Genomic DNA, 24,016 nt, shown 5'->3' with positions numbered 1-24,016 from the left:
GAAACATTTTATACTTGGATATTCTTTAGAGTAAAACTATTTTTCCATTTTTGATGGAATGCTATGACTTGTATATGTTGCTCTTGTATCCAGCCACATTTATCTGGTTAGGAAAGATTTCCTTCTTTTTCTATCTTAGTATGCTTCAGAAGGAAGCACAAGCTAGTCTTTTGAGTGTACTTTTCATCATTCTGAGGGTACTTTGCAAGACTCCACGCTATGTATGTCATTCTGACGTAGGGCTGAAGTAAGAGACATTAGAATGAGACTTTGTTTTCTCTATTTTGCAGCCAAAGCCACCAAATTTTCTTCTAAGAGAAGACAGTTCTTACCAGGATATGTAACAGTGTTCTAAAACTGCAGGTAGCAACCTAAAGGTAGATCATGGCCGTCATTTAAAAAGTGAATCTGAGGATTATCAGCACCTATCATACAGATTAAGATAAGTGCTGGTTTATGATATTTCTGTTATATATAAATGTATGATGATAAAAAAAAAAATGTAGAGTCAGTTAAAAAAAAAAACAAAGCTGCAAATACAATGCAATAGCAGATGTACTGAGAAGAGAAACTTACCAAGGGTGGGAAGAGAAAATGAACAGGAAGACGAGAAAAAGGAAGGAAGCAATAGCAAGAAAGTTCTAAGAAGTGTCGTGTAAGTGTGAGTCAGCAAAGGCCTCTGTGGGCCACTGAAGTAGGCACGAGAAGGAAGAGTTCTAAGGAAAAACTACACACTTCCCCATCTCCTAGGAAATAAAATGAAATTAAACTATTTGGGGGGAAAATTGCTTTTACTCATTTTATTCAAGATTATTTTCCTGAGAGGTCTTAAACATTAAAATTTGGAATGTTTTGCTTTAAGGTAACACTACAAATAATTCTTACCTTGCTCTCTCTTTCTAGTTCACTTCGCAGCCATTCAAAGTCGCTGTATCTTCTTCTAACGGTAGATTCCTTTAGCTTGAAAATAGGCAGATTTGTCTGAAACAAATAAAAAAAATCACTCCTAAATTGAAGCATGTTACAGGGATTTCAAACAAGCTGGGGGAAGGGGGGAGTCTGTTGTCAAACTGATAAAATGACAAACCCAGTTACCTTAAGAAAATCATAAAAGTTATTAAGATGACATTTTACCTTTAATAAAGCTTAGCTGTTGAAAAGTATGTTACATATACCAGAATACAATTTTTTAAATGCACATTTGTACATATGCTTTTGGATGTCATTCTTCCTGAGGTCAGTTACATAAATACAGGTCATTTTTTCTATTTTCAGTAAGTGGTAAAAATGTCAGGAGTGAGATGAAGCCAGCTCTGATTGCTATACAGTTTAGTATACAATGCTTACAGGGGAAACAGAGCTTTACTAGTTTGAAATGAAATACAAAATATTTTGTTATTATGACTAGAAGTTTCATAATGAAAGAAAAGAATAAAGGACGATTATTTTTAATGGTCTTCTTAAAAAAGCCAAAAAACAGGAGAGAAAAAGTGCAGTGTGCTCTTACTATCAACAGGAAATCAGGAGTCATACACATAAGGTCCAGAGCTTTCAGACTGAGGGCAACTTTAGGAACTGAAAACATAAGGCCCAGTACTTTAAGGTTGCATCGGAATGGAATACTGTTCTTTACAAGAAAGACCACTTCTGTCAAATTCTAAACTTAAAGAATCAAGAACAGATTTTAATTGCACATATCACAAAGTTGGTGCAAATGACCTAACATAATTAATGCCATAATATACTGAAAATGCTATTTAATACTATATACTGTCAGATTATATTTTGTTCTTTATCTGGTCTTTGCACTCATAGAACCGCAAACTGTATTAAAGCTGCAAAGAAAAAGTGCCACTGGAAGCAAAGACTGACTTCTTAACAGAGACATCATCATCATCACGTAAAATTCCCCTTAAGAAAATTCCAATCACTTGTTAAACTTAATGCCTTAGTAAGTGTCATTTAGTAAAAGAAAAGCTTTTTATTCAGGACCTTAAACCCGTTTTGTAGTGGTTTCAATTTTTTCCAACATGTATTAACTTCTCTATGTTGTACACCTTATAGCTTGGAATCTTCTACAGATGCTATTGGGCATAACACTGTATAGATTTCAAGCATGAAACCCAATCTCACAAGAGGTTTAAAAGCACTTGAATTTTCTTTCCCAGGTAACCACAACATTTGTTCATTGTATTAATGACTAAGAGCAAAATTGCACCTAACAAGACTCTTATTATACTAAAAGTCAAGCTTATATTTAGAGATGCTGGCTTGCTGTACAAGAAGGGTATTCTCATTACCCACAGGGAATAAAATTAGGTCCCCTGGAGAGCAAGATGGTAATTCCCAGAAAGAAAGCACTGGATTATTTCTCTCTAATTTCACCCACTGGCTTTTTAACCAAGTTCACCCTTCCACACTAAAATATGAAGTCTTTGTAAGTGTCTAAAGATAGAAAGGCCTTTACAGAATAGAGTGTTTTCTGCAGGTGAGATTTTACATTTTGAATTCCCTCCTCTCAAATTACCTTACAAAAGGGATTAGCTGCTCTCTTTATTCAGTATGTTAAGATCAAGCTTGTGAAAAGAGTTCCCTAAGAATTTTCATACTTCTGGGTACGGAAGTCTATAAAGTTAATCTCTGAAACAACATATCAAGCTTACAGGTACAATGTTGAGGGAAGAATGCCAATTCAGCTCATTTTACCTCCATTTTCCCTTTTGAACTTTTGACACAATCATGATTATATCTGATTCACTTTAATAGATGGGTAGTGGGAGGGAGAAAAAGTCCACTCCTTTCTAAGACTAGGTAATAGATTAAAGATTATACATTAAAAAAGGATCATGCTTAGTTTAAGAAAATTCTATAGTTTTCTCAGCTGGCTATTTCTCTTTATATGAAGACTGCTTTAGAGTTTTGATAAAGTCATATCAAGTAATTTTATTATTTGTCCATTACATTTAGAGTGGTAAGTGTGCCTGTTAACTTTAGTTTTCTCAGCTGGCTATTTCTCTTTATATGAAGACTGCTTTAGAGTTTTGATAAAGTCATATCAAGTAATTTTATTATTTGTCCATTACATTTAGAGTGGTAAGTGTGCCTGTTAACTTCACCTTGATCATCACAAGGACTTTCAATTCAAATTGATCAGCATACAAATAAAAGATGCTGAGGATTTTTTGTTTAAGCCATTGAACTATCACTTTTAATTACAAACGCTCATGATTGGTAACTTTCAACTTATTTAACCCGTATAAAATATTGTATTTTAGTTTTCTAGAGACTACAGTTTTGGAAGGATTCAACTATTATTAAAGTCTAAGAACATCCACAAAAGGGCATAGTGCTAGATAAGACGGGGAACACAATGATGAGTAAGATGCAGTCTTGGCCCTTATGAAGCTTATAATAATTTGGTTAAAAGCAAATAGTATAAAAATACTATACACCATAAACAAAAACAAAGTTGAAAGACCATAAACTGTAGACAACTATCTGCAATATAAAACAAAGAGATAATTTCATTAAAATGTAAAGAACTTAAAAACTAGTGAAAGATAAAGATGAATAAACTGACAGATTTTAGAAAAACTATGTCAATAACGTTCAACTTCACTCACACAAGAAATGACAGTCAAAACAGTAACATCCCATTTTCATTTATCAGACAGGCAGGTATTCAATTTTAATACCCAATGATGGTGAAGATAGATAGGCATCTAAAAAGCTTACTGCTAATAGAGAAAACAACCTTAAAGAAGGGCGTTTTGGTGACATCTATCACTCTTTTAAAGGCATATTATCTTTTGAGCCAACGATTCCATCAAGAATTATCCTATGAATATTTCCACATATGCAAAAAGGTATCAGTGCATAGAAATTCACTTGAACATCATTTATATAAGAGCAAAAAAAAAAAAAAGCCCAGAAACTGAAAATCTTATTAAACTGCTACAAATATAAAATGAAATATTATACAGCTTTTACAAAATGTAACTCAGCCAAAGACTGATCAGGAAGCTTCCTTGAGATGTGTTAAGTATAGGAAGTTTCAGAAGAGCATCTATAGTATGATACCATTTGTACAATTTTTTTAAAAAGCATAAAGGAACTGATAATTGATCTGGTCAGTATTCTTTTAACATCTGGAGTCAGGCATACTACAAGACAGTTGAGAGTGATGAAAATACCATGAACTACATGCAGAGAAGAAAACAGCGTATTCAGGAAGTAATTCTTGTACATTCTAAACCATAGGAGATGGTGGGAAATAAAACTGAAAGCCTGAATATCTGGCTAAGGTATCTCCCTGTGAGCACCAGGAGTTAATAAACATCTCTGAACAGGAATATATCTTAAAAAAAAAATTACAGAGAAGTTACTACAAATTCAACAGGTTAGCTACATATACACTAAAGGGCAGCATGAAAAGTTGGCTCATTCTTATTACACACAAAAGCATTATTTATTTTTTTTAGTAACTATGTATAATGCTAGATATTAACTTGACTTATTTTTACAATGTATACAAATATCAAATCATTATGGTGTACACCTGAAACTAATATGTCAATTATTCCTTAGAAAGAAAAAGGGCTCGTTCTAGCTAGTTTTAAGTTTTATCTGCTTGAAGAGTATGGGAAAGAGACAGACTGAGGCAAATTATAGCAAAAATTCTTTAAAGTTTTTCTTTTGGATATCATTTAAAATGCTTCTGGTTTATCCAGAGAGAAATAAGTGCTGAATTCTGAAATTAAACGTAAATCAGACTGAAAGAATTAAACGTAAATCAGACTTAAAGATGTTAAGATGACTAAAACTTTTGAAACTTAAAAGGCAAGATTTAGTATTTTCTCATCCTTACATTCGAATTTTAAGAAAAGTTGCTCTAGTTTCTCAAGCTGAGCATAAACTAGAAACTACTATGTTCCTCCATCTATAGGTCATTTTAACTAAGAGGTAAAAGTGTCGAACTCAGCCATTTGTATGAAATAACAGCATATGAGGAACAGGACCTAAGACAGGCAAAACTAAAGCCAATCATTAGGCAAAAACCAAAAACACCTGGCAGCTATTTGTGTAGGTATGTGATATTAGTGAATGCTGAAAGTGAGTTTGAGTAACCTTGGTCCATTTTAGACTTCTCAATTCCATTCATGGAGTTATGACTGTCTGGCAAAGCAAAGACAGAGGTACCTATAAATATTTACATTAACCATTGTCATATATATAAGAAACTGCAAATTAACAATAATTTAAAGTTATGTCAGGGCTGTGGCCCAAACTAACATTTAAAAACCAGAGAATTATAATCATTTGCCCCCCAAAAAGTTAAATTCGCTGCTTGGAATCCATAAAGTCTATAAAAACTATTTTATTCTACATTAAAAATATTCTTCTGTTAATCATTATAAGCCAAATCCTAGTTAAATGTCACCACTACTTAATAACATTTTTGGGGAAAACTGTAACACAGTCTTAACTAGGTTTTAACTAGGTATGTGTGCTCAATCACTAAGTCGTGTCCAACTCATTTGCGACCCCAGGAAATATAGCCCACCAGGCTGCTCTGTCCATGGGATTCCCCAGGCAAGAATACTAAACAGGGTTGCCATTTCCTTCTCCAAGCGATCTTCCCAACCCAGGGATCCAACCTACATCTCCTATGTCTCCTGCACTGCAGGTGGATTCTTTATCACTGAGCCACCTGGAAAGCCCTAACTATAACACAGTTTTAATTATAACTATGTACAACATAGTGATGCAAGATTTTTTAGGTATTATACCCCCTTTAAAGTCATTATAAAATACTGGCTATATTCCTTGTGCTATACAATATATCCCTGTAGCTTACGTATATTATATATGCCTTGTTATCTCTTTAAGTCTTCTTCAATCTAGAGCAATCCTCCTGCCCTTTCGCCATTTAAGACAGTGACAATTTTAAAGAGTGCAGGCCAGATATTTGAGAGATATTATACCCCTGAGTTTGTCCTTTTCCTCATGATGAGTTCCATGTCGTTCATCTTTGTCAGCAATGTTCCTATTGGCAGGAATTTGAAGCCTCCTCAGTACCCCACATCAGAAAGAACACAGTGTCAGCTTGTCCTGCTGTTTGATCACTTGGTGAAGGTGAGGTCAGTGAGATTTCTCCCATGTAAAGTTACTTTTTTTCGTCTTACATTGAGGTTTTTTCCCTCTTATGCTGAGGTTTTTTTCCCCTTGCACTTACTTTTCATAAAATAATTTAGTGCCATTTGGAATTTACCCAGTTAAATTTAAAACCTATGGAATGGGCAAAGCACAGAATGAATTCTTAGAGATTCACTTTTAGGGGAAGTTATCTGCTTGACTTTAACCATCAGGACAGAGACTGGCTTACTGCAGGAAAACCTCATTCTGCCAGATACAGTGTGAACACACAGATGTGTAAGTACATTATGTTTGCAATTTGTTGACTCAGAAAAATTAAGACATAGTCTACTTGGCTAGAATGAAGCCATAGATATTTGTTACTTACCCTATGCAAAATTCAGGGCAATTCTCAAGCTTCTGTGTAGCTTATGAAAAGGTGATGGACTAATCATTATATAAGAAACCTGGGATATTCAGAAAACTAGGAAAGAACAAGAGTAACCCTATTCAGGGCTTCCCTGGTGGCTCAGAAGGTAAAGAATCCACCTGCAATGCAGGAGACCTGGGTTCGATCCCTCAGTCAGGAAGATCCCCTGGAGAAGGGAATGATTACCCACTCCGGTATTCTTTCTGGAGAACTCCACAGACAGAGGAGCCTGGCGGGCTATAGTCCATGCAGGCACAGAGTCAGCCCCACTGAGTGACTAACACATACTAACGCACATAACGCTGTTCAAAATTATTCTGTTGCTCTTTACTTTTCCTGATAACATACCAAAAACAAAACTCCAAAGGGGTAAAATGTTATGAGAGATGCCTCTATGCCTGATACTCTTAAACTGCTATTTACATAAAAGAGAAACTACTAGTCATTTTCCACAAGGTGTTACTAACCACATAGGGTAAAACCATCAGGAATTCAAATGGACATTATACACTACAGAACAGATTTCGAAACCATGGTACAGAGCTCTAAAACAAGTGCTCCCTTCACGTTCAAACACAGGAAATGGCCACATTACTGGTCTCCAAAAAGCTAGCTCTTACACACTTACAGAGGCTGACCTATCAAAGTCAGCAGCTCACAGATACCCAATATGTAACCTGATTATCACTGATAGCCAAGCAGAAAACCAAGCCTCAAAATGTGGTCACCTGAATATAGCTTAACAATAGATATTCGAAAAATGTTTACGAGGTGTTTCTAGCATTTCTTCAGATAGTGTCATGTGTACATTTGAAAAAAGAGACTGGCAACGACATCAAAAGTATACTCAATAGGCCATACTCTATTCAACCAATCCTAAGAGATGTAAATGGATGCCTCACTTCAGTTCTCATTAAAAGGCTGTATTTCTTCAAATATCTACATCTAGAGATAAAGGATAAGCTGAGAAGTGCTTAAGCTATTACCTCGCCCTTCAGTACTTTTGATACTTGTTTTACCCAATCTGGAACAGCATGAATAACTGGAGATATGGTTTATAACCTAGATGAACTCTAAATATGGCTTGGGAGAAGTCATTTAAGCAAAGAATAAGCTTTTAGTCTGGAGAACCTTTGAAATGTAGATTGTCATTAAGCCAAGGTATTGTGTTTAGTTTCTTTTTTTTAAATAAGGACGTGGCCTTCCAGTGATACAATTTCCTGTTATTTCAAAAGAAGTATCCTTTATGGTGTAATTTCTGAAACAGTAGAGAAGACATTACTGAGACTAGTTTAATGTATAAACCAAGTAATTTCATATATGTTTTCTACTTTGTCCATATTCATTTGTGAATGACAAGATTTATTTGTGAGCTCAAGCAAGATCTTCAATGAGCAACCTTTAATGAAACTGTGCAGTAATAATTCTACTGTAAAGGAAAATTTGTTCTTGAACACTTACATAATCCTACAAGCTTCTGCTGAAAGAAAACTGCCTATTAATAGCATAAGACCTATTTTGAACAATTTTTAAAGTGCAAAATTATTTTCCATCTCTTTCCGACTTGCCTAATTGTAAGAATCACTTCAAGAGGTTTTAAACACACTCCCAACCCCACACTCTTAAATGCCCTCATCTAGAAACTCTCATTCAAATTAGTATAGGTTGGACTCCAAACATCAGTATTTTTAGGTGATTCTAAGATACAACCATGGTCAAGAACCACTGCCCTAGACTTATTAAAAGTGAAACAGAATACTGAGTGCTTAGGAAATCTGTATGATTCCCAGAGATTCTAGTTCAGCCAGGACAGATACGGGCAATACTTTACATCCTCAAGGATTTGGAACTGACACTATGAGAACAATGGAAATGGGATGCAAAGTCACCAAAAATAAAACTATAATGTAGAAATCAGTGAAAGAATACTAGTTAAGAAGCTCTGGACTTCCCTGGTGGTCTGGTGGTCGAGAATCCACCTGGCAATGCAAGGGACAGGGTTTGATCCAGGAAGATTCCACATGCCACAAGGCAAGTAAGCCCTTGCACCACAACTACTGAAGCCTGGGTACCCTGGAGCCGGTGCTCCACAGTGAGAAGCCACAGCAGTGAGGAGCCCACACACCAAAACAAAGCCCCTGCTCACCACACCTACAGAAGCCTGCACAACTATGAAGACCCAGCATAGCCAAAAGTAAATATAATAAATAAAAACAAAATAAGTCCTTTTCAGTAAGTGTATTCTAAACTTCTATGTATGCATTACCAGGCACATATGGATTACAAAGATCTAAAAAAAAAATCCTCCTGAAGAGATATTTACAGCATAAAACTGGGGGGCTGGATAGAGGAGAGCAAAGTAATCTTCCAAGACTTAAAACCTTTATCAGTTATAATTCATTGTAGACTTATTACTGTTTAGATGAAAGGGTGGAAACCCACACTAAAGTAATCAGGGTAGAAATGAAACAGACATAAAGCATATACAGATGAATGTATTAGGTTAAGTTTGCATGGCAGGCTCATAGGAAGTATCCATACCAATAAAAGAAGAAGAACAGTGGTACATGCTCATTTGCAGATATGTCATTCTGATACATGATTGACCCTTGAACAATGCTGGAGGTTAGGGACACCGACCCTTCTGAGAGTTGAAAATCCAAGTATAATTTATAGCTGGTCCTCTGTATACATGGTTCCTCCATATTTGCAGTTCTGCATCCACAGATTCAACTGACCATGGATTGTGTAGTCCTGTAGTATTTACTATTGAAAAAAATCCATAAATAAGAGGACCCATGCAGTTCAAACCCATGTTGTTTAAGGGACAACTGAATATCCTTTCAGATTTTATATATACAGATTTTATTATTAAAAATACTAGCTTCTCATTTGATATTATTAACATGATTGTATACAGATATCATCTACCTGAGAGATATAGGACATGGTTAAAGCACACAGCTCTGGAACCAGACAACCTGGTTTTAAATCCCAACTCCGGCATCAACCAGTTATCTGATCCGGGGTAAAATGTACTGGGTGAAAGCTAGATGAAGCTTTAGTATAGATCGATAGAACTGACACTTTCCTTAGAACAAACCCCAAACGGTAAAATTACTGGGTCAAAAGCTATGAATGTTAAGGTTTCCAAATGTCCTTCAGAGAGGCTACTTTGCTATAGACAAAGAAGGTATACAACAGGAGTAAGCTATTACTTTGGTGGCTTACAATAAACAATGCCTCTCGGTATCTTTCTTTCTGTATCCTCCATATCTTCCTATGGTGGTGGTGAAGTAGCTAAGTCATGTCTGACTCTTGTGAACCCATGGACGGTAGCCCGCCAGGCCCCTCTGTCCATGGGGTTTTCCAGGCAAGAATACTGGAGTGAATTGCCATTTCCTTCCCATATCACCTTAGCCATGTGACTGCCTCCGGTCAATGGTATATTAGCAAATATTTATTAATTACAGTAAGACTCATCCTCTTGGAATACTTCTTCATAAAGATACTATCTCTTGGAACCCAGCCACCATTTTTCTATTAGAAATCTAACTATCCACATGGAAGAAAACTCAGGACTTGATCAATAGCCTCAGCTTATCTCTCAAATGGTAGCCAGCAACAATGTGCCGGCTAGTCAAATGACTTGAGTCATCTTAGAAATAAATCCTCCAGCCCCAATCAAGCTGTTCCAGCGGATATCAAGAACAGAGAGGAGCTATTCCTTCTAAGGTCTGACAAAATTGTAGAACTGTGATAAAATGAATGTTGTTTTAAGACATCAACTGTTCACAGTTTTTATTACAAAGCAACAGATAACTGATTCAGTAACCTGACTTTGGCAGAATCATGCTAAACATGAAGAGATTGAGAGCATAGTATTTCACATACAAAAACATGTGATACCTAAAAAGTGAATAGACTTTAATTTTTAAAAAACTCTTTGCTGTTTATACTTTTTTACTTCCTTATCAGTTCTTGACTATTTTCTGAGTAGCTGAAGTTTCCAGAAAATCCACTGATTGTGGATTATTCAACAAAGGAAGTGTTCCTCCATAACTTAAGCTGATCCAATGAGCTGAACCTAAAGATTTCCCAAGGCAACATTCTAAAATAACAGTTGTAATTTAAGATTGAGTTGCTTTCTCTACAGTAATTTGATAAACTTCTAGGAACAGATAGTACAAAAGAGTCTGCCACTTATAAAAAATGAGGCTGAGGTGTTTCTTCAAAAAATTACCTGGAAAACTATTTTAAAAAATGTAAAAGGGTATTTAATGAGTCCTAATTCTCTATGACATGACTGATCCCCATAGTAATAGACTCCTTTCTCCTCTATTCAGAGGAGAGTAATTAGTTGTAATAAGAGCAGCTAGACAATGATACTAAACACTATACACACGTGTTTTACATTTACAAACTGACAGCAGTGCCGTTACAATATTTTATTCCTTTCATAAGGCCCCAAAGAATGATTATTGTTCTAATAACCTGAAAGTACTCAAATCATCAATGCAAGATCTTTTTATTAGAAATAGTAAATAACTAAGAATAATCACTGCAGATGGTGACTGCAGCCATGAAATTAAAAGACGCTTACTCCTTGGAAGGAAAGTTATGACCAACCTAGATAGCATATTCAAAAGCAGAGACATTACTTTGCCAACAAAGGTTCGTCTAGTCAAGGCTATGGTTTTTCCAGTGGTCATGTATGGATGGGAGAGTTGGACTGTGAAGAAAGCTGAGCACCAAAGAATTGATGCTTTTGAACTGTGGTGTTGGAGAAGACTCTTGAGAGTCCCAGTCTATCCTAAAGGAGATCAGTCCTGGGTGTTCTTTGGAAGGACTGACGCTAAAGCTGAAACTCCAATACTTTGGCCACCTCATGCGAAGAGCTGACTCACTGGAAAAGACCCTGATGCTGGGAGGGATTGGGGGCAGGAGGAGAAGGGAACAACAGAGGATGAGATGGCTGGATGGTATCACGGACTCGATGGACATGAGTTGGAGTGAACTCTGGGAGTTGGTGATGGACAGGGAGGCCTGGCGTGCTGAGATTCATGGGGTCGCAGAAGAGTCGGACACGACTGAGCAACTGAACTGAACTGAAGAATCCTCATAATAAACCACAGCTAAGAGCACAGTCACAAAAGAATTTGTAACCTGTTATCAAAAGTTTCAATACATTAATAATTACATTGGTATAATTTAAAAAAATTTCTGGCCAACAGGTCCTCGTTAACTGTTAGGTGTAATCAGTGTTTCTCAGGTAGCACTGGAGAGCAGGGCATTCTGGTTCTTTTCCTTATAATTTAGGTTCATTTCAGAGTACCCTTTTTTTCATACAGTTTCCATTCCTTGACCTCTCCTCCAAGCTGTGTTGTAAAGTTTCCAAAAAAAGGAAATCATTCCAGATCTTTCATCTTTAACCTCCAAACCCTACTTGAAAGTATGGCAAATATATTTTAAGTCATGACATTTATAAATATTAATTATGACTATGAAGTCTCATAAATCATTAAACTGATGTTACCTTGAATGCTAATAAGTACAAAGAATACAAAGCATTTACTGAGAATTATGAATGTTGACTACATATATGGACATGGTCCCTGACTTAGCAGATTTTACACAGAGAAAGATAAGTCAGGGTTAAGAGGTAGACATTAAGAAGAGTAACAATTATGTAAAGTTTAAAACTAAAATAAAATTAAAAAAAAAAAAAAAGAAGAGTAGATACCATGGGGGAGTTTCTATAAAACAGTATTCAATCTGGGGAGTACACTATTACGCTAAAGACATGTATGTACACCCTGTTAGGCTTAAAGGCCTTAAAGCTAATAGAAACTTTTTGTATCTATACTTTCATGACTGCTTATGTTATTACGTGACAGAAGTTTTCAAGTTTAGATGTGGATGAAAAGTGTAAGGTCCCCGGTTTTTCCCATTCACTTAAGGTATTCAAGGCTAGAGTCATTAAGGTTGTTATCTCAAAGACTTAAAGTCTAAATAACTGTTGTGATACTTTTTGTTGTGGAAGTTCCTGACATGATACATGCTGGGGGAACCAAATGGAAGGAAGCACATATATATGAATATACATGCAATCGTTATTTCCTTTGTATGACTGTAGACTTAATAGAAGCTAATCACAAATTTGTAACACAATTTCTGATTCTCGGAAGCAGCCAAAAAAAACAAAACAAAACACCACACCCAAAACCAGATAAATTAATCAAGCAGACCCGGGCTCAAGCCCGCCTCTGAAACTCAACAGTATGACCATGTGACCATGTTAAGTTACTTTCCTCCTATAAATCTGAGGTGCAGCAGAGGTGCCTTCACAGAAGGCAATGGCAACCCACTCCAGTAGTCTTGCCTGGAAAATCCTATGGATGGAGGAGCCTAGTAGGCTGCAGTCCATGGGGTCACACAGAGTCAGACACGACTGAAGTGACTTAGCAGCAGCAGCATCTTTAAAAAAAAGATACTGCCACTTAGCTCAGTTAAACAGAAACTATTACTACTTCACACATATCATCACTACTTAGTGTAGTGCAAATACTATTTCACATGTCACATTTAATCCTTTGGTGTTTCACTTCACGGCTGAATAAACTTAAAAAGAGGAGTTATGAAACTTGTTCAGGGTCACATGTCTATTAGTAGGCAAAGAGATAAATATTTCAACAAGTACTGTGCAAGGAGCTAAGTAATACCTGGTTAAGAGGCTTTTAAAAATATTTAAGCATTGCATAAAAAGTGCTTCATTTCACATGCTAGCAAAGTAATGCTCAAAATTCTCCAAGCTAGGCTTCAACAGTATGTGAACTGAGAACTTCCAGATGTTCAGGCTGGATTTAGAAAAGGCAAAGGAACCAGAGATCAAATTGCCAACATCTGCTAGATCACAGAAAAAACAAGAGAACTCCAGAAAAACATCTACTTCTGCTTCATTGACTGTGCTAAAGCCTATGATTGTGTGGATGACAACAAACTGTGGAAAGTTCTTCAAGAGATGGGAATGCCAGACCACCTTACCTGCCTCCTGTGAAACCTGTATGCAGGTCAAGAAGCAACAGTTAGAACTGGACACGGAACAACGGACTGCTATATTGTCACCCTGCTTATTTAACTTCTATGCAGAGTACATCACGTGAAATGCTGGGCTGAAAGAAGCACAAGCTGGAATCAAGATTGCTGGGAGAAATACCAATAACTTCAGATATGCAGATAACATGACCCTTATGCCAGAAAGCGAAGAGGAACTAAAGAGCCTCCTGATGAAGGTGAAAGAGCAGAGTGAAAGCTGGCTTAAAATTCAACATTCAAAAAACAAAGATCACAGCATCTGAACCCATCACTTCGTGGAAAATAGTGACAGACTTTATTTCCTTGGGCTCCAAAATCACTGTAGATGGTGACTGCAGCCATGAAATTAAAAGATGCTTGGTCCTTGGAAGAAAAGCTATGACCAACCTAGACAGCATATTAAAAAGCAGAAACATTACTTGGCTGACAAAGGTCTGTCTAGTCAAAGCTATGATGCTTCGCAGTCATGTATGGATGGGAGAACTGGACTATAAAGAAGGCTGAGCATTGAATTGATGCTTTTGAACTGTGGTGTTAGAAGACTCTTGAGAGTGCCTTGGACTATAATGGGATCAAACCAGTCAACCCAAAGGGAAATCAATCCTGAATATTCACTAGAAGGACTGACACTGAGGCTGAAGCTCCAATACTTAGGCTACCTGATGTGAAGAACTGACTCATTAGAAAAGACCCTAATGCTGAACTATTTACAATGGTTCATAGTTCAACAGATGAAAGGATAAAGAAATTGTGGTACATATACACAATGGACTATTACTCAGCCATAAAAAGGAACACATTTGAGTCAGTTCTAATGAGGTAGATGAACCTAGAGCCTATTATATAGAGTGAAGTAACTCAGAGAAAGATAAATTTATATCGTATACTAACGCATACATATGGCACCTAGAAAGATGGTACCAAAGAATTTGCAGGGCAGCAGTGGACAAACAGACATAGAGAACAGACTTATGGACATGGGGAGAGGGGAGGAGAGGGTGAGATGTATGGAGAGAGTAACATCGAAACTTACATTACCGTATGTAAAACAGATAGACAATGGGAACTTGCTGAATGCCTCAGGAAACTCAAACAGGGACTCTGTATCATCCTAGAGGGGTGGGATGGGGAGGGAGATGGGAGGGAGGTTCAAGAGGGAGGGGATATATGTATACCTATGGCTGACTCATGCTGAGGTTTGACAGAAAACAACAAAATTCTGTAAAGTAATTATCCTTCAATTAAAAAATAAATTTAGGAAAGACAAGACAAGACCCTGGTACTGGGAAAGATTGACAGCAGGACGATAAGGGGACAACAGAGGATGAGATGGTTGGATGGCATCACCAACTCACTGGACATGAGTTGAACAAGCTCCAGAAGATGCTGAAGGACAGGGAAGCCTGTTGTGCTACAGTCCATGGGGTTGCAAAGAGTTGGACATGACTGACTGAACAGCAACAAAAAGTGCTTCTGAGCACCCATAAATTAACATTAAAACATAATATGAACTAATACAACATTGTAAATCAACTATGCTGCTGCTGCTGTTAAGTCGCTTTAGTCGTGTCCGACTCTGTGCGACCCCATGGACTGCAGCCCACCAGGCTCCCCCGTCCCTGGGATTCTCCAGGCAAGAACACTGGAGTGGGTTGCCATTTCCTTCTCCAATGCATGAAAGTGGAAAATGAAAGTGAAGTCGCTCAGTCGTGTCTGACTCTTAGCGACCCCATGGACTGCAGCCTACCAGGCTCCTCCATCCATGGGATTTTCCGGGCAACAGTACTGGAGTGGGGTGCATATTACAATATAAAATAAAAATTAAAATGCCAAACTAAGGGGAAAAGAACCTGTAATAATGAGTTGGGACTATAAATGTCTCCTGCCGTATCAGAAATAAAGGACACCGAGTCCATCAAGCCATTAGTCACAGAAGCTGCCCCCTCCCCACTGTGCACCCTGAGGGTATTCAGGACAGAGAACAGCAGGATACTTACTGATCCTAGATAGTTAAGGTACATATCAAAGATACGATTTCATTGAGCCCAGACTCTTACAACTTCCCATCATAGAAAGTACTAAATTAATTAATTTGATGTCTGTTTTTCTTTAATTAACAGTAATATTTTGATATTCCCAGCACCCGGTTATTTGTTGCACAAACTCCTATGTATTTCCCTTGCCTCTTTAGAACAGTCTCTCAAAGCTATCTGAGAATTTGCCTCCCAGGCTTATGTCTTCAGCAGGTCTGCTGAATGAAACATGATTCTCAACTTTTTCAGGCTGTGCTTTTTATTTTTCAGTCAAAAAATGTAAAAAGATAAGGGTGGAACTGCTGAAATGCTAGGGTGATGAGCTTGGTAAACCCTTTACCCCCAAAATCAAATATAAAATTAGACAAACATGTCAAAATAACCGTCTCAGGAAAACAAACAAACAAACATGCCTATCAGAACTCTGGAAATTGGCTGAAGACATGCAACAAATCAAAAAGCATTTACTGAAGAAAAACTACTGAAAGTCAAGTAAGAACAGTGGAAATCGGTGGTGTTTTAGGCCACTAGCTCCATAATGGTAGCTCTACCGCTGTGAGGCAAGCTGTGCGAACCAGCACCACTGCTGCTAAAGGAAGATCACTGACTAAAAGTAGAATGTAAAAAGCATATAAGTTCCATATACAGGAGTGATGTTGCAAACAACAGTGATTCTGGTGAAGAACAATACTGCAGCAGCCCAAGGTTGCAATACTGACTGGGGCAAGAAACAAATCAGCAGACTTGCCAGAAATTTAGGAGGGATATCCTGAGAATGGCACAGTAACGACAGGCCTTAATAGTTCTCTTATCCCTGGAGGTCTGAAAGGCTGTGTGCTTGCACAAAGCTGTATGCAGGCTCAGAAAAAACTGGTGAGGATCCATAGTTATCTATGTATCTGTGACCCAATATGAGATCTTTCAGAGATATAGGAGCGATATGGACATGAGAAGACTTGGCACAAAGTAAAAGCTGAAACAAACCTGTTACTTGCCTAAACATTCAATTCATTCCCCAACCTACATACAAATCCACTATCAAAGGGCAGAAGCCTTACTAGCTCTAAGTGTTTATGCAGAACCTCTGACCAGTCACTGGCTGACCACTAAAGCTGTCCTGATCCAAGGGTGACCCCCTAGGAAACCAGGCTTAAAAAAAAAAAGCACATACAAGAAAAATATCAGCAACAGCAAAAACTACAGACTTAGTGCATGCGAGTCCTTTAAAAAAAAAAAAAAAGATACTGCAACAAAGCTCCCCTGGGAAGAAAGACAAGAGGTGATCTAACTCGATAGTCTTGAAAATACATTATCTAAAATGCTTGGTTTAACAAAAAATGATAAAACATGCAAAGAAATAAGAAAGTATAACTCACATGGGGTTAAAAACAGTCAACAGAAACTGTTTCTGAGGGAATTCAGTTCTTGGACTAGGCTGACAAGAATTTCAAAGCAGCTATCACAAACACGTTTAAAGAACCAAAGGAAATCATACTTACAGAATTCAAAGTATGATGACAATGACTCAATGAAATAGAGAATCTCAACAAAAAGAGATTATAAAGAAAAATCAAATTGGAATTCTGGAACTGAAAAGTACAATAACTGAAATGAAAATTTCACTGACGGGGCTCAACAGCAGATCTGAGCCGGCAGACAAAAGAATAACAAATGTGAAGACAGATCAACCAGATTTTCTATTGTGAGACTCCATAAAGCATACCAACACAGGTAAAATAGGAATCTCACAAAAAAAAAAAGAAAGAATAAATAATGGCTGCTGCTGCTAAGTCGCTTCAGTCGTGTCAGACTCTATGCGACCCCATAGATGGCAGCCCACCAGGTTCCGCCGTCCCTGGGATTCTCCAGGCAAGAACACTGGAGTGGGTTGCCATTTCCTTCTCCAATGCAGGAAAGTGAAAAGTGAAAGTGATGTCGCTCAGTTGTGTCCGACTCTTTGAGACCCCATGGACTGCAGCCTACCAGGCTTCTCTGTCCATGGGATACTCCAGGCAAGAGTACTGGAGTGGGGTGCCATTGCCTTCTCCAAAATAATGGCTGACGACTCCCCAAACTGGACTAAAATCTTTAATCTGACATTCAAGAAGCTCAATGAATTCCAAGTAGCAGAAACATAAAGAGACCTTACAGACATACAGACAAAAATGTTGAAAGACAAGACTGCCTAGTAGTCTAGTGGTTAAGAATCCACCTGCCAATGCAGGGGCCATGGGTTCGAACCCTGGTTCAGGAAGATCCCACAAACCTCGGAGGAGCAACTAAGCCTTTGTGCCACAACTACTGAGCCCATGTGCAACAATTACTGAAGCCCACAAGGCTAGAGCCCATGCACTACAACAAGAAAAGCCACCGCAATGAGAAGCCTGAAAACCACAACCAGAGAGTAGCCCCCACTCTCTGCAACTAGAAAAAGCCTGAGTGCAGCAAAGACCCAGCACAGTTCTAAATAAATAAATAACATATTGAAAGACAAAAATGAGCAGAAAATTTGGAAAGTAACGAAAGAAAAATGACTCATCATATCCCTCCAACCTCCCCTAATAAAGATTAACAGCTGACTTTCCCCTGAAACAATGAGGACCAGGAAGCAGTGGAATATTCAGAATGCTAAAAGCAAACACAAGAACAAATAATTCTGTACTTAGTGTGGTGGAAAGAATTAAAGCGCTGTACTGAATATGTCAGCCAATTTGGAAAATTCAGCAGTGGCCACAGGACTGGAAAAGATCAGTTTTCATTTTAATACCAAAGAAGGGCAATGCCAAAGAATGTTCAAACTACAGTATGGTCACGCTCATTTAGCATGCAAGTAGCAAGAAGAGATAAGAAAGCCTTCTTCAGCGATCAATGCAAAGAAATAGAGGAAAACAACAGAATGGGAAAGACTAGAGATCTCTTGAAGAAAATCAGAGATACCAAAGGAACATTTCATGCAAAGATGGACTAGATATAGGACTGAAATGGTATGGACCTAACATAAGCAGAAGATATTAAGAAGAGATGGCAAGAATACACAGAAGAACTGTACAAAATGACCCAGATAATCACGATGGTGTGGTCACTGACCTAGAGCCAGACATCCTGGAATGTGAAGTCAAGTGGGCCTTAGAAAGCATCACTATGAACAAAGCTAGTGGAGGTGATGGAATTCCAGTGGAGCTATTCCAAATCCTGAAAGATGATGCTGTGAAAGTGCTGCACTCAATATGCCAGCAAATTTGGAAAACTCAGCAGTGGCCACAGGACTGGAAAAGGTCAGTTTTCATTCCAATCCCAAAGAAAGGCAATGCCAAAGAATGCTCAAACTACCGCACAATTGCACTCATCTCACACACTAGTAAAGTAATGCTCAAAATTCTCCAAGCCAGGCTTCAGCAGTATGTAAACTGTGAACTTCCTGATGTTCAAGCTGGTTTTAGAAAAGGCAGAGGAACCAGAGATCAAATTGCCAACATCCGCTGGATCATGGAAAAAGCAAGAGAGTTCCAGAAAAACATCTATTTCTGCTTTCTTGACTATGCCAAAGCCTTTGACTGTGTGGATCACAATAAACTGTGGAAAATTCTGCAAGAGATGGGAATACCAGACCACCTGACCTGCCTCTTGAGAAACCTGTATGCAGGTCAGGAAGCAACAGTTAGAACTGGATATGGAACAACAGACTGGGTCCAAATAGGAAAAGGAGTACGTCAAGGCTGTATATTGTCACCCTGCTTATTTAACTTCTATGCAGAGTACATCATGAGAAACGCTGGACTGGAAGAAGCACAAGCCGGAATCAAGATTGCCGGGAGAAATATCAATAACCTCAGATATGCAGATGACACCACCCTTACGGCAGAAAGTGAAGAGGAACTCAAAAGCCTCTTGATGAAAGTGAAAGTGGAGAGTGAAAAAGTTGGCTTAAAGCTCAACATTCAGAAAACGAAGATCATGGCATCCGGTCCCATCACTTCATGGGAAATAGATGGGGAAACAGTGGAAACAGCGTCAGACTTTATTTTTCTGGGCTCCAAAATCACTGCAGGTGGTGACTGCAGCCATGAAATTAAAAGACGCTTACTCCTTGGAAGGAAAGTTATGACCAACCTAGATAGCATATTCAAAAGCAGAGACATTACTTTGCCAACAAAGGTTCGTCTAGTCAAGGCTATTTCCTGTGGTCATGTATGGATGTGAGAGTTGGACTGTGAAGAAGGCCGAGCGCCGACGAATTAATGCTTTTGACTGTGTGGTGTTGGAGAAGACTCTTGAGAGTCCCTTGGACTGCAAGGAGATCCAACCAGTCCATTCTGAAGGAGATCAGCCCTGGGATTTCTTTGGAAGGAATGATGCTAAAACTGAAACTCCAGTACTTTGGCCACCTCATGTGAAGAGTTGCCTCACTGGAAAAGACTCTGATGCTGGGAGGGATTGGGGGCAGGAGGAGAAGGGGACGACAGAGGATGAGATGGCTGGATGGCATCACTGACTCTATGGACGTGAGTCTCAGTGAACTCCGGGAGTTGGTGATGGACAGGGAGGCCTGGCGTGCTGCGATTCATGGGGTCGCAAAGAGTCGGACACGGCTGAGCGACTGATCTGAACTGATCTGATCTGAAGGTTATGCTCAAAATCTTTAAAGCTAGGCTTCACCAATACATGAACTGAGAACTTCCAGATGTACAAGATGGATTTAGAAAAGGCAGAGGAACCAGAGATCAAACCACCAACATTTGTTGGACCACAGAGCAAACAAGGGAATTTCAGAAAAACATTTACTTCACTGAAAATGCTAAAGTCATCACAACAAACTGTGGAAAATTCTTAAAGAGATGGGAATAACAGACCACTTGTCTCCTGAGAAATCTGTATGCAGGATAAGAAGCAACAGGTAGAACCTTACATGGAACAACAGACTGGTTCAAAATTGGGAAAGGAGTACATCAAGGCTATGTATTGTCATCTTGTTAACTTACACGCAGAGTACATCATGCAAAATGCCAGGCTGGATGAATCACAAGTTGGAATCAAGATTGCCAGAAGTACCAATAACCTCATATATGCAGATGACACCACCCTGATGGCACAAAGTGAAGGGGAACTAAAGATCCTCTTGATCAAGATGAAACAGGAGAGTGAAAAACCTGGGTTAAAACTCAACATTCAAAAAATGAGATCATGGTATCGGTCCTATCACTTAATGGCAATTAGAAGAAGAAAAAGTGGAAGCAGTAACAGACTTTATTTTCTTGGGTTCCAAAATCACTGTGGATGGTAACTGCAGCCATGAAATTAAAGGACACTTGCTCCTTGGAAGGAAACCTATGACAAACCTAGAAAGCATATTAAAAAGCAGAGACATCACTTTGCCAACAAAGGTCCATATAGTCAAAGCTATGGTTTTTCCAGTAGTCATATACGGATGTAAGAGTTGGACCATAAAGAAAGCAGAGCACCGAAGAATTGATGATTTTGAACTGTGGTGTTGGAGAAGACTCTTGAGAGTCCCCTGGACAGCAAGATCAAACCAGTCAATCCTAAAGAAAATCAATCCTGAATCTTCATTGGAAGGACTGATGCTCAAGCTAAAGCTCTAATACTTTGGCTACCTCAGGCAAAGAGCCAACTCAGTGGAAAAGACCCTGATGCTGGGAAAGATTGAAGGCAAAAGGAGAGGGCGGCAGAGGATGAGATGGTTATTAGATAGTATCACTGACTCAATGGACGTGAATTTGAGCAAACTCCAGGAGATGGTGAAGGACAGGGAAGCCTGTTGTGCTGCAGTCCATGGGGTCACAAAGAGTTGGACATGACTTAGCGACGAAACAACAACAAATAAAGGCAACTACATATGTAAACATGTAAGACAATAAAAAATAAAATTTTCTCTTAGCTGATTAAAAAAACAACTGCCTAAAACAATTATAAAACTGTACTATTCTAACATATACAAATGTAACATATACAACAATAATGCACAAAGGAAGGAGAAAGTGTATTGGACCAAGGTTCCTATTTCACTGGAATTAAGTTGGTATTAATCTGAAGTACATTGAGAAAAGCTGAGGCATACTGTAATTTCAATATCAAACACTAACAATAATTTTTAAGAAGTAAAAAGAATCTCGGGCATTTAAACAGTAAAACAGAAAATATCTAACACAGAAAGCAGTAAAGGAGGAACAGAGAAAAACATGAGACATAGAAAACAAGTATCAAAATGGCAGAAATAAACCCATCATACTGGTGATTTCATTAACAATAAATGCAGGGACTTCCCTACTGGTCTAGTGGCTAAGACTCAACAATCCTAAGGCAGGAGCCCCAGGTTTGATCCCTGATGAGGGAACTAGATCCCATATGCAACAACTAAGAGTTGCTAAACTAAAAGTACTCATGTACCGCAAGGAAGACAGAAGATCCCACATACTGCAACTAAGACCTGGCACAACCAAATAAATAATTTTTTTTTTTTAATAAACGGATTTAGGGAGAAAATATTTTCAAATGAAATGACCAATAAGGGGTTAATCTCAAAAACACATAAAAAGCTCACACAACTTGACAGCAAAAAAGCAAACAAGCTGATTAAAAAACAAGAACTGATCAGACATTTTCCCAAAGACACACACAGGAGGCCAAAAGGCACAGGAAAAGATGCCCAACACTGTTAATTATCAGAGTAACACAAATTAAAACCACAATGAGATATCACCTACACCTGTCAGAATGGCTATTGTCAAAAAGACCACAAATAACAAATGCTGGGAAGGATGTAAAGAAAAGGGAACCCTTGTACACTGTTGGTGAGGATATACATTGGTGCAGCCGCTGTGGAAAACAGTAAGACCCAGCAATTCCACTCCTGGGTAAATATCAGATAAAAAAGAAAACACTAATTTGAAAAGATGTGTGCAACCCCAATGTTCATGTGGGTGAGTGGGCTCAATTGTATCTGATTCATTGAGACCCTGTGGACTGTAGCCTGCCAGGCTCCTCTGTCCATGGAATTTACCAGGCAAGAATACTGGAGCGGGCTGCCATTTCCTACTCTGGGGATCTTCCCAACCCAAGGAACAAACCTGCATTTCTGGAGTCTCTTGCATTGGTAGATTGATTCTTTACTCTGAGCCACCTGGCAAGCTCTCCAATGTTCACAGCAGCGTTATTTTCAATTCCCATATTATGGAAGCAACGTAAGTGTCCATCAATAGATGAATGGATAAAGAAGATACGGTTTTTAGTATACATGTATGCGTGTGTAAGTGTTTATTACAGTGGAATACTACTCAGCCATTTAAAAATAATGAAAGTTTGCCAGTTTCGACAACAATGGACTCGGAGTGTATTATGTTAAGTCAGACACACAAAGACAAATACTGTATGATACCATTTATATGTAGAATCTAAAAAATAAAACTAATGAACAGACTCACAGATAGAGAACAAACTAGCAGTTACCAGTGGGAAGAGAAAAGAAAGGAAGGGCAAAATAGGGATGGGGATTAAGAGGTACAAACTACTGTGCATAAAATAAATAAGCTACAAGGGTATACTGTACAACACAGGGAGTGCAGCCAGTACTTTTTAATAACTATAAATGGAGTATGGCCCTTAAAAATTGTAAATCACTATGCTGTACTCTTCAAACTTATATAATATACATGAACTGTACCTCAATTAAAAAATTTTAACAATTGTAAAACAAAATGGATTATATACACCAATCAAAAGGCAGATTATTCAGATTATCAAACTGAATAAAAAACTTATATCCTCTCTACAAGAGACGCACTTAAGATTCAAAAACAAAAACAGGTTAAAAGTGGAAGGATGGGAAATGATATACAGCTTACAACTAACCATAAGAAAGCTGGAGTAACTGTGTAAGTATCAGATAAAACTGATTTTAAGACCAAAGAACTGAGATTCTTGGCAAAAAGTTTTAAAGAAATGTTTTCCTCCTTGGCTTTGGTAACTTGAAAGGAAAGAAGATACACATTTAATAACTGTCCCTCCCCCACAGGAGAAGGAAATGGCAACCCACTCCAGTTTTCTTAGCTGGGAAATCCCATGGACAGAGGAGCCTGACAGGCTACTACTGTGTATGGAGTCACAAAAAGGTCAGACATGACTTAGCAACTAAACAACAACCATCTCCTCTATTATCCATTTCTATGCTTTTTTTATTGTGGTAAAATGTACATAACATAAAAATTACCGTTTTATGTGTATGGAGTTCTGCACCGTTAAGTACATTCATTGTTGTGCAACCCTCACTACCATCCGCTGACAAAACTCCCATGTTTAAAAGAATACA

At 38.2% G+C, this 24,016-nt stretch overlaps 1 protein-coding gene across 1 annotated transcript in view; it reads right to left on the bottom strand.

The window, feature by feature from the left end:
* The window catches only part of SNX3 (sorting nexin 3), a 48,415-nt gene that overhangs the window by 10,098 nt on the left and 14,301 nt on the right, over positions 1-24,016 (bottom strand). Inside the window, exon 2 of the mRNA XM_086317460.1 lies at positions 886-981. Coding sequence (XP_086173586.1) covers positions 886-981 — 96 coding nt within the window. The remainder of the gene's footprint in view (positions 1-885; positions 982-24,016) is intronic.

The sequence above is a fragment of the Bos grunniens genome, chromosome 9, assembly GCF_055505025.1.
Source record: "Bos grunniens cultivar Pamir isolate PY7600 chromosome 9, Bosgru_T2T1.0, whole genome shotgun sequence".
Taxonomy (NCBI): Eukaryota; Metazoa; Chordata; class Mammalia; order Artiodactyla; family Bovidae; genus Bos; species Bos grunniens.
Note: the sequence above shows the minus strand (reverse complement) of the source record. Positions and strands in the feature narration are given on the sequence as shown.